The sequence below is a fragment of the Epargyreus clarus genome, unplaced genomic scaffold (assembly GCF_041222505.1).
Source record: "Epargyreus clarus isolate Ecla_fem2 unplaced genomic scaffold, WU_Ecla_fem_2.2 ptg000036l, whole genome shotgun sequence".
NCBI lineage: Eukaryota > Metazoa > Arthropoda > Insecta > Lepidoptera > Hesperiidae > Epargyreus > Epargyreus clarus.
The window spans coordinates 3,885,645-3,903,003 of record NW_027332241.1 but is presented as its reverse complement, the minus strand read 5'-3'; the positions used below and the strand labels follow the sequence as shown (position 1 = coordinate 3,903,003).

At 35.3% G+C, this 17,359-nt stretch overlaps 1 protein-coding gene across 2 annotated transcripts in view; it reads left to right on the top strand.

Moving 5' to 3' along the window:
• The window catches only part of LOC140756849 (uncharacterized), a 75,807-nt gene that overhangs the window by 24,749 nt on the left and 33,699 nt on the right, over window positions 1-17,359 (top strand). Inside the window, exon 1 of one of the 2 annotated variants that reach the window (XM_073092380.1) lies at window positions 7,695-7,858. The exons of the other annotated variant lie outside the window; for it this stretch is intronic. Within the exon in view, the coding sequence (XP_072948481.1) occupies window positions 7,780-7,858 (79 nt within the window). The 5' untranslated portion in view covers window positions 7,695-7,779. Of the gene's footprint in view, window positions 1-7,694; window positions 7,859-17,359 lie in introns of those variants that run through there. 2 annotated transcript variants of the gene reach the window in all.

The following is a 17,359-nucleotide window of genomic DNA, read 5'->3' as shown; positions in this document are numbered from 1 at the left end:
TTTTACAAATCACAATATTACTGGGTATAGGTAGCCTTGAAAGTGCGAGATCGGTTGTAGATTAGTTTGTTTGGGGTTTTCACTAAAACAGTATAATGTTTTTGAAATAAAACTCAAAATAGAAGTACTATTTTTTGAATAATAGCAACAAATAAACATGTAGTCTACCTGATAGTAAGTTACTGACGTCTATGGACGATTGTAATCAAGGCCAGATAGAACTAGAGTCTAGAGTCCTATTTGATCGGCCAAATAAATATTGCTGCAATAAAATGCCAATTTATATAATATTTAGCATAATATAATGCACACCATAAGCGGAAAGCATGCATAAAATAACATAGAGTCAAGGAAGAGTCAGCATGGATATTTAACGCAAGATACATCATGAATTTCTGATCTATCATCAACAAATAAACAGCACAAAATTGTTGTTATTGTTGCATAAAATATCTTATGATGGTAGAAGTCTTTGCGACCAGACTCCAGTGGCACCACCGCCATACCTATTTCTGCCTAATAACAGCAGTGTTAAGCACTCCTGTCTCCTTGCTTAACGATTGTGATAAGAAAGATACATACTTTTCTAGTCGTCCCAGCTTAGTACTCAGGGGCATGTGTTGCCGAATTCAGGTCTATCTAGGGATCTAATCTTATCTCGGATTGATTGCATATGTCCATGGGAAGCAGTAGTCATTGCGGCTAATGATAGTCATCAGTGCATAAAATTAAACATAGTTCAAAAATGACCTTCAGGCTACTTTTCTGCATAAAATAATGTAGAGCTAAGATGTATACTGCATGTTATTAAGTTAAAGTTAGAGCCAAAGTAGAGAGTGAATATTATTATGTGATGGTTAAACGATTTCAGCATCCATAAATGAACAGCATTTTTATTTTATTTCCATTTATTATTTATTTAAATGAAAATATGCTTATTTGGTGCATAAAACAATGTAGAGTCAGTTGATGCATAAAGGACTTTAATATCAATAAATGAACATTGCATACATGGAAATAAGCGTATAAAACAATATAGAGCCGAAATAGAGACTGCATGATATTATCTTAATGTGGTGTATATAGAAGTTGAGTGTCAATAAATGAACAATATGCATATTTGGTACATAAAATAATGTAGAGTATGAATAGAGACTGCATGGTATTATGTAAATTTCGTGTATAAATGATTTTAGCATCAATAAATGAACAGCATGTTTATTTGGTGCATAGAACAATGTAGAGCCAAAATAGAGACTGCATGATATTATCCCTTTACACCCGAAGATTTTTTTTCGCAATTTTCAATTCAAAACGTTTATTACGGCTTTTTATATAGCTTAAGGGATCCACAAAAAATACGAAAAAAAATCCAGAGTTTATACGTAATCCAGAAATCGACCCGCACGATCGTGAGTCTCCGGTGGGAACTGTCACACTCACGATCGTGAAAATTGCAAAAAAAAATAGTTTTTTATCAAAAAATATTAGAAAATTAAAACAATTTGGAGATATTTAACATCACTGTATTTATTTTCATTAGTATTTATAAAAAATCTGTCTTGGCAATGAAACCTAAACTACGTAATTCTATGAAAATCAACATTCTTCTTTCTTCCGTTATTGCCTCCGTCTTAAATCCAGGTCTCCAAGGCGTAGGTATTCTTGGCTAGGGAATATATCCAATGATAATGCAGATGGAGAAAACTTTAGCCATATCTATTGCAATTAAATTAAGTTTTCGACCGGTTCTTCTTAGATAATATAAATTTGTGCATCTGGTTACATATCAAGAGCCTCATAATTAAAATATTAAGAAAAATATTTCTTTGGAAACTTTACTGGAGATGTTGGTAGGGATGTGTAGACCTTTTCAAGACAGAAAACGTATTCTTTTCCAAGCTATTTTTCGATGTGTTGGACGTGAAGATGCTCGGCGGCGAGAAATTTCTAGGGATGATTTTAAAGTAGATGGTTGAGGTTCAGGCTCAAGTTCCAGATCCAATTCTAGGTCAGTTTCTATTTGAGGGTCTGCATGTGCTTCTGGATCTGTTTCAGGGCACAATTCTTCAAATTGAAACTCTTCTAATCTATTTGGTTGAAGCTCTTCACTTTCATGAAGATCTTCAATGTCCGATACATTTCTCCTCACCCCGCACTGGCAAAATCTGATCGTCATTTAAATGTACCCCTAAAATTGAAACAAACAAAATTGAAATTGACGAAACTTACACATAACTGGTACTAGCAATAAAAGCATTTTCATCAAACGTTATTCTGCACCAACAACCGTAGGCACACGATCGTAACAGTTGAAATTTGCAACCTAATTGTATCTAAATTGCAAGTTAATTGAATAAACTACTAAATTCTACGTAATAAGTGTTCTTTTAGCTTTCAAATTAGCTATAATTAATAATAGATACTAAACATTTAATACCAAAAATAATTATATACCTGTGACAGTGCGCGGGTCGAAAAAATCTGCCATCTTTGGACGAGTCCCTAGCACAACTGACCGCCTGCACCCTGCTCACTTAGCCGGTAGCACGTGCGATACTCTCCTCACGATCGATCGGCATCGGTTGCGTTTCGAAAAATAAGAAGCTATCACGTGGGATTTTTTTTAAAGTGAAACTCACGCTCATATCATCTCGGGTGTAAAGGGTTATGTAGATACATTTTATGTATAAATGACTTTAGGATTAATAAATGAACATTATATTTATTTGGTACATAAAATAATGTAGAGTCAACATAGAGACTGCATGATATTATGTATATTTGATGTATAAATTACTTTAGGATTAATAAATGAACAGCATATTTATTTGGTGCACGATATTATGTTCATTTGTTGTATAAAATAAAATTTAGCATCAATAATATGCTGGTTAAATAAAAATAAATATTTATTTGGTGCGTAGAATAATGTAGTCAACAAAAGCTTCAGCGAAGTTAAAACCATGATCGAACCAACATCACCTTGACAACTATCCTATGACGTGGCGAGCTACCAACCCTTATCAACCCCTGTACATCTATACAAATAAGTCAAATTGTAACCATAGTCAAGGATTTCAAAATAATAACAAGTAAAATAATAAAAAGTAAAACGTAACACAGAAAAGTTATTTTTATAAATGTTCGTACCTATTTTTATTTTCTTTAATATTTCAACAATTTGAAGTTTGTGGTATCGTAGCTCCGTCAATCCATTACTGTCCCACTGATGGGCACGGGTCTCCTTTCAGAATGAGAGGGATTAGGCCATAGACCACCGCGCTGGATAACTGCGTATTGGTAGACTTTACATACCTTTGAAAACTTTTTAATGAATCTACTAGGTGTGCAGGTTTCCTCACGATGTTTTCCTTCATCGTTTAAGCAAGTGATAATTGATTTCTAATACGCACATAACTTTGAAAAATAAAAGTTGCGTGCCTGGGATTTGAACTATTTATCACTAACTATCACTATTTTTATAGTAAGTGATATTTAATTTTTAATACACACATAAATTTGAAAAACATTTATTTTATTTATTTACAAATTTGTGTACACAGAGACATAACAAAAAAAATAAGCATTAAAAAGAAAATAAGTTTTTTAACCTGAAATTTCTTCCAGCAGCCTCTTTGGTCGGAAAGTTTATGTGATAGGCACATGTGTGTCTGAAACTAGAATCCGGAACTACCTGATTGAAAATCAGAGTTCAACTGCTAAGTTATCACTGCTTTGCATAGATAAGTATAGATATCTCACCGCCTTGTAATTGAAGGAAGCCATTAAATGGCTTAAACGGCTGACAAATGTGTCAGCCATTTAATGGCTGTCATGGTGTAATTTACGCGGAACAATGCCGACATGCGCAGTTAAGACACGAAATCGAAGAAAAAGTGCGAAGAAATATAGTTTCATTCGTAAATTATCTAAAAACTACATTTTTTAATATTTTTAAAACACAAAAATAGATGACGGTGACAATTGTCAAAAGGTTACATTTTCTTGTTAGGAGCGAGTAATCTCTACCAATCTATGCTGCTATGTGGTACGAAACATTATTTATGATTATTATTATTATTTTTCTGAGACCTTTTTATTCTAATATTAATACCTGGAACAGCTGGCCACTACCCTCGGTCACACGCCATCGAATCAGCACCTGACGGAAACTAATGTTTTACGGTCGATTGCATCCAAAATGGTATAGCACCCTAAAGATTACCATAGCGTTTATTTCCGATCCGATCCGACGATCCGTGGCGAAGCGGTCACCGTTTTTTGATAATATAGGACTAGTAGACGAGCATGCAGTCCACCTGATGGTAAGTGGCTACTGCCGCCCATGGAAATCTGTAATCAACCCCAGATAGGATTAGATACTCCTACCTGAGTTTGGCCACAGATGCGCCGCTACTCCTAAGGACAAAGCTGAAACGCCTCGGAAAAGAATGTCTCCATTACCACACCGTTCAAACCAGAACAGAGCAGCACTTAACGCTGCTGTTATGAGACAGAAATAAGTGTGGCGGTGGTGCCGCCGGAGTCGAACCACAAAGGGTTCTACCACTTTCGAACCATTTAGACTATACTAGTTTAACGCAATTCCAGGTTTGATTCCCGACACATGCCAAGTCGGCCAAGTAGCCTCGTATTCTGCCTAAGAAAACTTACAGAAACAGTACCCTTACCAGGAGTTTTTACGTTTCGACAAATATGACTGTTTTGGTATTTGTTTACGTATTGGCCCATACGATTTCCTAGTTCTGACACAATCCGCTAGGGGCGCTGATTGGAATTTGTATGGGCAATAACAGTCATATTTGTACAACAAAACGGTACAGGTGTGACAATAGTGCCACCGTAGCGGACACGTCTGCTAAATCAAACCCTTCAAACAAGTTACCCTTTATGTACTGATTACTATAATTAATTCTTTTAAAAGGTTGGTCACACGACCCGAACTAATGCGTAATATCCGCTGCATTCTATTCCCCATAGTAATTAAGTGTTTTAATTTTGTGTAATTCATGGAGTACGCACATACCTTTGAGATTTTTTTTAAGATCTCTCATGTATGCAGGTTTCCTCGCGATGTTTTCCTGTACCGTTAAAGCAAGTTATAATTAATTTATAATACGCACGTAATTGTAAAAATTAAAAGTGCGAGTGCTTAAACCTTGCACCTCTCGATCGAGAGACGTTTTAACCACTAGGCGATATGCGGCTAGGCGGCTTTTAAAGGTGGTAACCCTTTCTGGTTCGACTTCCAAGGCACCACCGCCTCACCTATTTCTGTCTCATAACAGCAGTGTTAAACGCTGCTGTGTTCTGGTTTGAAGGCTGTGGTAAGGGAGACAGACTTTTCCGAGGCGTTCCAGCTTAGTCCTCAGGGGTAGCGGCACATCTATGGCCCACCTCAGGTAGGAATATCTAATTCTATATGAAGTTGATTGTCCATGGGAGATAGTAGCCACTTACCATCAGATAGAGTGCATGCTCGCCTGTTACACCTGTGTTATATAAATAAACGAGCTTTTGCCCACGACTTCGCTCGCGTTACGAAGTAATATTTTCATCCCCTATTCTATCCCCTTGGGGAAGAATTGATCAAAATCCTTTCTTAGCGGATGCCTACGTCATAACATTTACCTGCATGCCAAATTTCAGCCTGATCCGTCCAGTGGTTTGGGCTGTGCGTTGATAGATCACTATGTCAGTCAGTCACCTTTGAATTATATATATTTAGAAAGAAAATACATACTAACGACATATAAGTGAGTAGGCAACCTTAGTACATAAATTGTGGGACTTTAAGCTTCATTTCAAATCAGAAGTAAAGGGTAAGAATTAACCTGACCAAATAATTTGTTAACTAAACATTAGATCCCACGATAGTTAGCGAGGGTGGCCACCCATCGACGACCTCTGCCCTCGTAAAGCGTTTAGCGTCATTATGTTTATGCACGATAATTTGTGGGGATATGCAAGGAAAGTAGGGATTCTGATCCACCTGATTTATATGAAATTGAGGTAGCAGACGGACATGCAGTCCACCTGAAGCACCTGATGAATGACTAAGCTGGAACGCCTCGGAAAAGTCTGTCTCCCTTACCACACCCTTCACAACGGAACACAGCAGCGCCTAACATTGCTGTTATTAGGTAGAAATAGGTGTGGCGGTGGTGCCGCCGGAGTCGAACCACATAGGGTTCTACCACCTTCAAATTCTAAAGGTATATAATAGTATCTGAAATATAGAACCCTTTATGGTTCGACTCACCACCACCATACCTTTTTCTGTCTAGTAACAGCAACAGCTTCAACTAGAACACAGCAGTGTTAAGCACTGCTGTGTTCTGGTTTGAAGGGTGTGGTGAGGGAGACATATGTATCCGAGATCCAACTTAGTCCTCAGGGGTAGCGGTGCATCTGTGGCCAACCTCAGGTAGGAATATTTAATCCTATCTGGGGTTGATAACAGATGTCCATGGGCGGCAGTAGCCACTTACCATCAGGTGGACTGCATGCTCGTCTACTAGTCATATATTATCAAAAAACGGTAACCGTGTTGCCACGGATCATCAAATAAACGATGTGACGAACGACGCAAGTGCGGAGAAATATCGTTTCATTCGTAAAAGATCTTAAAACATTTTCTTGTTAGGAGTGAGTAATCTTACTAATCTATGACTTTAATCAAATAATAAAGAAAATAAACATTTTAAGAATGGATAAAAAAGTTGGTTGAAGCAACAAAACCTAAAAAATGTCCGTTTGAGCACGAGACATCATTCAAAATAACTTCCAACTAGCCAGACTTAAACGAAAAATTTACAGCCAAATTCCAAAATCATTTTTATAGCTACCTTATTCAAATTAGATCATACCAACCCCCATGAAACGTTACGCTATTGGTCAGAGTCGGTTTTTCATGAAAAGCCTTAGCAAATATAGCTATCTCTTTCGAACTCACTGTATGTATGTATAGCTGTCTCCGTCCCACGTCAAGGGTGAAATGGGGCAACGTTACGTATACTGTCAGTGCCTTCCACGTTTAAACTATTGACGGACGTTCATTGGACGATTATTGTTTTTTAAACGTTCCATTTTTGAAATTATTGATTATCTGTGACGAAATAAAAAAAAATAGTTTGTGAGAAATAAAAAAAGTGAAAAAATCGTAAATTTATTCCAGTTGCTTCACTCGTACGGTTCGTTGATCGATAATTTCACTGTGTAATGAGAATAAAAGTGAAAACCAATTATTACGGCGCGATTATCAACAGAATTTTTCATTTGAAATACTGAAACACTTATTTTGTCGCAACAAAAAACTTTTCTTCAAATGTCTTCATCGTTATAAAAAGATAAAGGAAAAAACATTTTTATATCTTCTTCGCAATAAAACAGACAAAAACATTTTCTTATTTGCAGTGTCTTTATTATCTGTGTGCAAGTAAAACTAGAAATCAGAATCTAAGTTAAAATAAAAAATACTAATTATTATTTAACGAAAGTGGTTTTAAACGGCCAGCTTAATTCGAAATTTGAATTAAAAGAACAAACTTTTTTCAACGAAAGTGATTTTAAACGCCAGAGTAGTTCCAAATTTGAATTAACAGAAACAACTTTTATTTTTTTAACAAGTGATCTATACAGCCTGTGTTGGTTTTTAATAAATTTTGACTTTTTGGAAATCAAGTCATGTGTCATTTCGGATTTGTTTTGGATGCTACGTGAGATACTAGAGAGATAGAGATGATATGAGCTAAGATGGAATATTCTTGGCATATGGAGGAGGTTGGGAGTCAGGATAGTGTGAGAAGTGGGCGCATATCGGGCAGAAATCAAGGTAACATTTATTTTATTATCTATATATGTAATTATCTATCTTTATAGCAGCTCTCAGTAATTAATAATAAGTAAATAATAGGTTAATTTTGGTATTTTTGTCTAGTTTTTCTACTTACTTTTTGTAACTTAACTATTACTGTATTCCTTCTCTTTCTTTTTAACTTGATTCAACTTTGAAGCAAACAAGCTTTAGCTGTAATATGCGAAAACTATTAAATGGTGTAGTATGTAATTATATTGTAAGTAACTTTGTTTTTAAGCACTGTATGTTTTCCAAATAAAATAAAAATATTACCTTTTACCCGCAGCTTCGCTCGGTCAGAGGTATCTACTATCTATCCCTCGAGAATAGTACTTTTCGGGAGAAAAACGTTCAAAAAAGGTCTTAGAGTAACTATGTCCTTTTCCGAAACCCAATCGGTTATGTAGTTAAGGCGTGAAAGCATAACAAACAAACTTACATTCACATTTAAACTATTAGTTAGTATACTGTAAGGGTATATTTTCATATATACTTTTAAGTTAATTTATGTTAATAAGAGTCTATTTAATTGCTGGTGAGCAGCAATGTAGCGGGAAACCATAGATTAGTAAAGATACTTCGCCGCCTTGAAATTGAATGAAGCCACAAATGGCTTATTTTAGTTCTTCTTCTTCTTAATGTGCCTCTTCACTACTGAAGGTTGGCCGTTAGTTCCTTGAACCTCTCTCTATCCATGGCCAGGCGAAACAGTTGTTCGACAGAGTTGATGCCTGTCCACTCCCTGATGTTTCTGAGCCACAACTTTTTCCGGCGCCCAGCACGTCTCTTCCCTTCCACCTTGCCCATGATGAGTTGCAGCAGATAGTACCTATCGTGTCTAAGGACATGGCCGAGGTATACGATCTTGCGCTTCTTGATGGTACGTATCAGCTGCCGGGTCATGTAGACGCGCTGGAGTATGATCTCGTTCCTGACTTTCTGTGTCCAACTGATGCGAAGCATGCGACGATAACACCACATCTCGAATGCCTCTAGACGTCTTCGAGTGTCTTCTTTTAGTATCCATGCTTCGCTTATTTTAATAAGTCCTTTTTTTGAATTCTTGACAAATAAAAACATTTTTAGAGAAAATTTACGAATAAATAACTAATACTGCGTAATTTACGTAATAAATAAATAATTATTTCAAATATTTTATGGACATTTTAGCACGGAGACGTGGCAAAACTTGTTTACGCAACTATTTCAATTCTCTAAACTGGGTACATTTTCTTGTTAGGAGTGAGTAATCTTTACTAATCTATGCGGGAAACTATAAAAAGAAAGAAGGATATCATGATTTTTAGAGAATAAGACGTCATGGAACGAATTGTCAGAAAAAATAAATAATGGATTTGTAATTGAATCTTTTATTATATAAAATAGTATTTGAGGAATAATGAGCTTACAATACTTGCCTATTTAAACCCTCGACTTAATAAGGTATGTTATAAGTTTAACATGTGTATCTGTGAAAATATGGGACTGTATATCTGTTTGTGACATCGTAGTGCTTAAAGGAGTGGACTTGAATGCATTATTTATTAAAAACGTGTCTAATTGAGAGTATTCCTAGCTACTCGTATGTTTAAAGAAAACCTGATCAGTCGTTTAAAGTTTATCACTTTTTTCCAAGTCAATTATGAAGGTGGTAGAACTCTTTGTGGTTCGACTCGGCATTTCCACCGCCATACATTTTTTTGCCTTATATCAGTATATATCAGTGTTAAATGCTGCTACTTTTAAGATGCATTCCGGCTGAGTCCTCATCGGGGCCGTACTATGGCCGACCTCAAATAGGAATATCTAAGCCTATTTGGAGTTGATTAAAGATTAGAAGGTGGTAGAACCCTCTGTCGTTCGACTCCGGCGGCACCACCGCCACACCTATTTCTACCTAATGACAGCAGTGTTAGGCGCTGTTGTGTTCCTGTTTGAAGGGTGTGGTAAGGGAGACAGACTTTTCCGAGGCGTTCCAGCTTAGTCCTCAGGGGTAGCGGCGCATATGTGGCCAACCTCAAGTACAAATATCTAAGCCTATCTGGAGTTGATTAAACATGTCCATGGGCGGCAGTAGCCCCTAATCATCAGGTGCATGTCCATCTGCTACTCCTATAATATAAAAAAAAAACAAAAAAACAAAAACAGAGCAGCGCTTAACAACTAAAAACTGTTTTGTTTTGAAAAGTTACTGAAGAGTTACTGATATAAATTGCACACACGCATCATCATATGAAAACGACAAGATCAAAGGTCATTGTTCTCGGCTCGCTACACTCGTTTAGTTTGATAAAAATATATTTAACACGTGTTTTATTAGTTATAGTGATTGAATCCTTTATGTACGTATGTGCTATGTCCCGCGGTTTCATCTACGTTTAACTATTTATAGTCCGCGCCAAACTGCTAGTCCGCTCTGAAGTTATTGCGAGCTATTGTAGTCATACAATTTGCTATGGCGTCGCGATTCATTTCTATATTCAGAGCGGACTAGCTTTTACGCGAAGTATACCTACTATATCTATTTCTCTTTAGAAACTGCTTTCAAAGCTGATAACATTTATATTTTTAAAGATGTTTGTTATGGAGTTCCTTTCGCCGCTTCTTCTCCATAATGAAACACCTTGTGAAGTGGCGGTAGATGTATTGACGTTGGAATTTTTATTAGTACAAGCAATCTCATTTAGATAAGTTCATAAGAAGCGTCATCATCAACCCATTACTGTCCCACTGCTGGGCACGGGTCTCCTCTCAGAATGAGAAGGATTAGGACATAGTCCACCGCGCTGGACAAGTGCGTATCGGTAAACTTCACATACCTTTGAGAACTTTTCTTATAAGATCTCTCACTCGCGATGTTTTCCTTCACCGTTAAAGCAAGTGATAATTAATCTAATACGCACATAACTTACAAAAATCCAAGGCGTGCCTTGGATTTGAACCTAGGACCCCTATCAACAGGCCCAGTTTGCACCACTATGCTATCACTGTTTTTAAACAAAAGTATATAATAATCATTACGCTCTTATTTCCAACACTATTTTTTATTTAGTTTTGATACTTAGTTTTCCTCATTAACTCTAATTCCAATTGGAATAATTGGAATGGATTTTGGAATCTAGGTACAAAGTGATCTGACTTTATCAATGATATCGTGTTACGTTACTATCAGTTACAATTGACGTCAAAACTGACTGTTCATCGTAAATTGTATTAATACGCGCTAAATTGTGTTGTTTATAGGTCAGTGAATGATTTATTTTTTATATAGAAGTAGTTTCTAAAGATGGTAGAACCCTCTGTGGTTCGACTCCGGCGGCACCACCGCCACACCTATTTCTACCTAATAACAGCAGTGTAGCGCTGCTGTAGTCTAGTTTGAAGGGCGTGGAAGTGTGACACACTACACACACAACAGCAGTATAGTTGTGTTCTGGTTTGAAGGGTGTGGTAAGGGAGACATACTTACGTAGGCATTTCAGCTTAGTTCTCAGGGGTAGCGGCGCATCTGTGGCCGATATCAGTTAGGAATCTAATCCTATCTGGGGTTGATTACAGATGTCCATGGGCGGCAGTAGCCACTTACCATGCATGACTGCATGCTCGTCTGCTACTCCTATATTGAGAAAAAATCTAATTTACCTGAATTTAACCACAGATCCCTGAGGACGCTATCTCTGAGGACTAAGCTGGAATGCCTCTGAGAAGTTCGTCTTCTTTACTACTTAATATTTCTGTAATTAAATAACTCTACACGTTTCAAATGAAAAGAATTTTCTGTACCTAACAGTGGCTTTGTGTAAACATACCTATGTTTTTTCTATGCAAGTAATTAGATTGTTCTCAATAATAGTTTTTCCTACGTCAATCTTTCCATACTTGTGAAGAATGTTAAATACAATGTGTATGTTTAGATAATATTATATTAAGTACATCCTATCATAATATTATATGAAACTATCGAGGAGATTAAATACAAGGCAAAAGTAAATTGCATAGAAACCTATATTCAGTGTGGTATATTAGCAACTTTTTCATCAAAAATATTGACGACATAAAAAATATTGATTTTGGCGACTTTTTTTACATTTGGAATTCAAAAATAGATAAAAAAAGTGTGTGTGTGTCAGCTACGACGCACGATTGGAGTATACTCCTTACGAATGATAATTATGATATACTCGTATATCGAATAGAAAAAAGGGTATGTAAATGAACGCATCTGCTAAAATGATAAGAGAAACAAACATATATCTGTAATTATTCGGATTATTTATATTACTTCAATAATGCGTATTACATAAAGTATGTTACAAAATAATATAAAATAGCGCCATCTAGTGGCAAGTTTTATAAATTGTAAGTTTGCAAGTTTATCAATCTATGTATTTTGGTTCCAAATATTATAATGGTAACTTAATATAATTGTTTATATTAAAATAAATTTTAATATAATATAATTATTTATATTTAAAACAATGTTAAACGTTTTATAACTTAAAACTTAATAATTATAATTTCTTTGCCATCTATAAAATATCCTTGTTGCAATTTACGGATGAAATTTATATGAGACTCAATAAACATGTTATTATATGTAATTTGGATTGTTTCTGAATGTTTTATAATTCTAGAATTCATTTAAAACGTATTGCTAATTTGATATAACTTATTTTGAACATAATTCATTAGCAATAATTCTGTAATAAATATTAAATAATACTGTTTTGATTTTGCCCGTTTATCGTTGATAGATGGTGCTGGTCAATAATGCATCCATTTTTATAAGTTAAATTAATATATCAGTAACTTACAAAAGCCTCTTTATGTTAAAAACTTATTTTCCTAATATTATATCTTATTCAATTGCTTACTGATTTTATATGTTACTCTTCTTTAAAAACGTTCATAAAAGATTGTTAATCATATTATGGCGCCAATGTTCATATTTTTCACAGTGTTTATAAATGATCAAACCTATAACTTAATTTATGCAAAAATGTAAACAAATTAGTTAATGACGTTTTAATGTTTTATATATTGCTAATTATTTTTATTGTAATAATTACTTTCATATGGGATTTGAACTTACTGTATTTTAAATTAATAAAAGCACTCTTGATTCATATTTTGGTTACCGTTACGCCTCAACTTTTCGTGTTACACTTGATTTTACTCCTCATAAAATTTCCGTACCGGGCCTTATAACTCAAATCGTTTCTTAAGGAGTAAACTCCAAAAAGGTAAAATTTGTCCATTTGAATGTATAGCTACGAAATTTCGGTCATCATAACATTTCTAGGCTGCGTGACCGTCTTTTTTCAAAGTTCCCGTACTCTGAACTCTGAACATCGCTGAACGCTGAACATCGAAAAAAAAAAAATCGCTAAAATTCTATCACCAGTGTTGGTGATAGAATTTTAGCGATTTTTTTTTTTTTTTATAATATAAGAGTAGCAGACGAGCATGCAGTCCACATGATGGTAAGTGGCTACTGCCGCCCATGGACATCTGTAATCATCCCCAGACAGGATTATATATTCCTACCTGAGGTCGGCCACAGATGCGCCGCTACCCCTGAGGACTAAGCTGGAATGCCTCGGAAAAGTCTGTCTCTCTTACCACACCCTTCAAACCGGAACACAGCAGCGACTAACACTGCTGTTATTAGGTAGAAATAGGTGTGGCGGTGGTGCCGCTGGAGTCGAACCACAAAGGGTTCTACCACCTTCATCGATTAAGTTAGGATTAAAACTACTTCACAACGATATGTATGACGATATATTTAAAACCGCGCAGTACCTATGTACCACCCTCCCTCCCACAAAGGATGCGTGCAGATGAAAAAAATAAAAAATATACACCACCGTACTATATATCGGAACATCATCAGAGTGAGTTGACTTTATGACAGTTAATCGCTGTCAATTTAAATAATTTTAGCTTTAAATAATTTTAGCTTTTGATGGTGAAACCATAGATTAGTAAAGATTACTCGCTCCTAACAAGAAAATGTATCATTTTGACAATTGTTTAGAGGTCTTACAGAATACAAATTAAATTTATTTACTTAAAGTTGTGCGTGATTAAACCTGATATAAGAAAGTTTTATTTCGAAAACATTTAAAGTTTATGTATAAAATTGAAAAATGGATCCAAGCGAGTGAAGTCGTGTACAAATACTAGTCAAGATAAACAGATACAATTAATTATTTATCTAAGGAAATCTAATTGTTGTTTGTTTTTTATTATATCTTGTAAACAATTCTGCGTATTTAATTGTTTTGGAAAATACCGATAGACTTATACAAAGTATATGAATATTGGTAGATCAGCAGTCGACACACCTACTTCTGCTAACAGCAGTGTTAAGCGCTGCTGTGTTATGGTTTTATGGGTGTGGTAAGGGAGACATACTTTTCCGAGGCATCTGTGTCCTGCCTTAAGAATGAATATAATCTTATCGGGGTTGATTACAGATGTCCATGGGCGGCTCTAGCCACTTACCATCAGGTGGAACATTCCATATTCAAACCAGACCATAGCAACGCTCGACACTGCTATTCTTAAATACAAATAGGCAAATAGTACACTTTTAATAAAATTCAAATTATTTTGGCTTAAAAATACTTTTTTTTTTTAAATTACAGACACAGTTCAATTTTGTTCACATGTCTAAATTTTTAATTCCACCTGCCACCCCTTCACAATATCGGTTTCAATAATAACAAATCACAAGGTTGACTGAGCAAGCAGTTTAAACAACCCCTATTTGTAACGCTAATTCGTTAACATTGTCGTGTGAAAACCAACCCCTGTTGTTTTGATCATTGATCCGTGAAATGCATCTGTTTACTGATTTGGGGTTGTTTTTGGATATTACGAAAAATATTCTAAAATTTATCAAAATCGACAGGCTGTATTTATTATTATTTAGAGATGGTAGAACCTTCAACAAATCAGAACACAGCAGCACTCAACACTGCTGTTATTACAGAAATAGGTGTGACGGTGGTACCGTCGGAGTCGAGCCATAGAGGGTTCTACCACCTCTTATAGTGATATTTTGAAATGCAGATACTTGCGACATACTAAAACAGAAAAATCCAATGTTTTGCCTATCAAAGATCGATCTCTAGTATTGCCCGTTATTAATAATCAATCTATCGAATGTTTTCATACCAACGATCGTCGCTCGCTATTTCAAATTTCGCTCGCTGTTTATATCCTTATCAGTATTATAACCATAGATTACTAAAGATACTTCGCCGCCTTGAAATTGAATGATGCCACAAACGGCTTATTAGTAAGTTCTTTTTTTGAATTCTTGACAAATAAAAACATTTTTAGAGAAAATTTACGAATAAATAACTAATACTGCGTAATTTACATAATAAATAAATCATTATTTCTAGGGACATTTTAGCACGGAGACGTGGCAAAACTTTTTTACGCAACTATTTCAATTCCCAAAACTGGGTACACTTTCTTGTTAGGAGTGAGTAATCTATGATTATAACATGAGATTCTGATAGTTATAGCGCCATCTGTTACATTTATGTGTAAACTGATTTGTTTTAAACCAAATTACACGGTTTTAAACTATTTTGACATGTTCTTATTAGCAGTACAATTTAATACAGAAATTCAGAATTTCAGTCTTTGGTAGGTAAAATAGGATAGTTTGATTATTAATAATAACAAACGATACTACAAATAGTTTATCGATTTTTATTAGGCAAATATTGGAAAGACTTTTTTATTTAAATTTGAAGTTTTAAAACGGGTTTAAAACCGCGACAGATTTAGTTTTAAACCAAATCAGTTTAGTAATATATTCACCAGATGTCGCTGTCCTTAACTCCGAAACACGGTGACGAGTTTACTTACTCAAACTATAAGTTCTCCCTAAATTTAATGTTTTGGTATCGCAGCCATTTTCCTACACATATGTTCGAACTTCGTGAATTTTTGAATGGGATCTTTCAAAGAACCCTTTATATAAGACTTTGGATATGCCACTAGGGATGTAAGATTAATGGAAAAGAATCGATTAAATAAAAATCGTTTTTACTTCATTCAAAATTAATCGATTTGATGAAAATCGATTTTACTAAAAAATAATCGATTATTGCGAATAAATCGATTTTTTTGTATCATTTAAAAGTACATGCTTTTCATATTTTTTTATATAATTATGGTCGAATTTCGACCACTGGGCGACCACTAGTTCCAATAATAAAAAAAAAGAAATAAAATTATATAATTATAAAAATAATCAATCCGAAACTAAAAATGAAAGATAATGTCCATTTAAAATTTCAGGTAAGGAATTAGGAAACCAAAAAGCGTTATTGATACAAATTTAAGTACTATTAAACGCAGCCATTTTCCTACACATGTGTTCGAACTTCGTGAATTTTTGAATGGGATCTTTCAAAGGACCCTTTATATAAAACTTTGGATATGCCATGCGGTTATCCCCGCCTTAAAACAAATGCTCACGACTTGTTTATATAATACAAGCTTTTGTCCGCGGCTTCGCTCGCGTTACGAAGTAATATTTTAATTCCCTATTTTATCCCCTTGGGGTAGAATTGATCAAAATCCTTTCTTAGCGGATGCCTACGTCATTACATCTACCTGCATGCCAAATTTCAGCCCGATCCGTCCAGTGGTTTGGGCTGTGCGTTGATAGATCACTATGGCAGTCAGTCACCTTTGAGTTATGTATATTTAGCAGACGAGCATGCAGTGGCTACTGCCGCCCATGGACATCAGTAATCAACCCCAGATAGGATTAGATATTCCTACCTGAGGTCGGCCACTGATGCGCCGCTACCCCTGAGGACTAAGCTGGAACGCATTGAAAAAGTATGTCTTTCCTTCGAACCAGAACTCAACAGCGTTTAACACTGCTGTTATGAGGCAGAAATAGGTGTGGCGGTGGTGCCGCCGGAGTCAATCCACAAAGGGCTGTACCAGCTGTTCCCGCTCTTCTTCTATTAATACTTCCTTACCGACCTATGTCCGGTATTGTTAACCGAGAGATTAGAGAATTTCTAGTATTTTTATTAATAATGGGTAATTAGTAATAATTTTGTCCAAACTCAAAAGTTGTTAAATTTCATAATTTATATGTTAATTATAAAACCGTGAAATCCAAGCAAATAAAGAAAGCGAAAATATTTATGTATAAATAGAATATAATCCTAATAAGAACGTCTCAAAATAGTTTAAAACCGCGTAACTTTGTTTAAAACAAATCAGCTTAAACATACACATAACAGATGGCGCCATAACCAATAGAATCTCAAGTTATAATACTGAACTCGTATAAGGATATAAACGGTTTAAAACCGCGAGCGATTTCGTTTTAAACCAAATCAGTTTAGTAATATATTCACCAGATGTCGCTGTCCTTAACTCTGAATCACGGTGACGAGTTTATTTACTCAAGATATAAGAGGTTCCAAC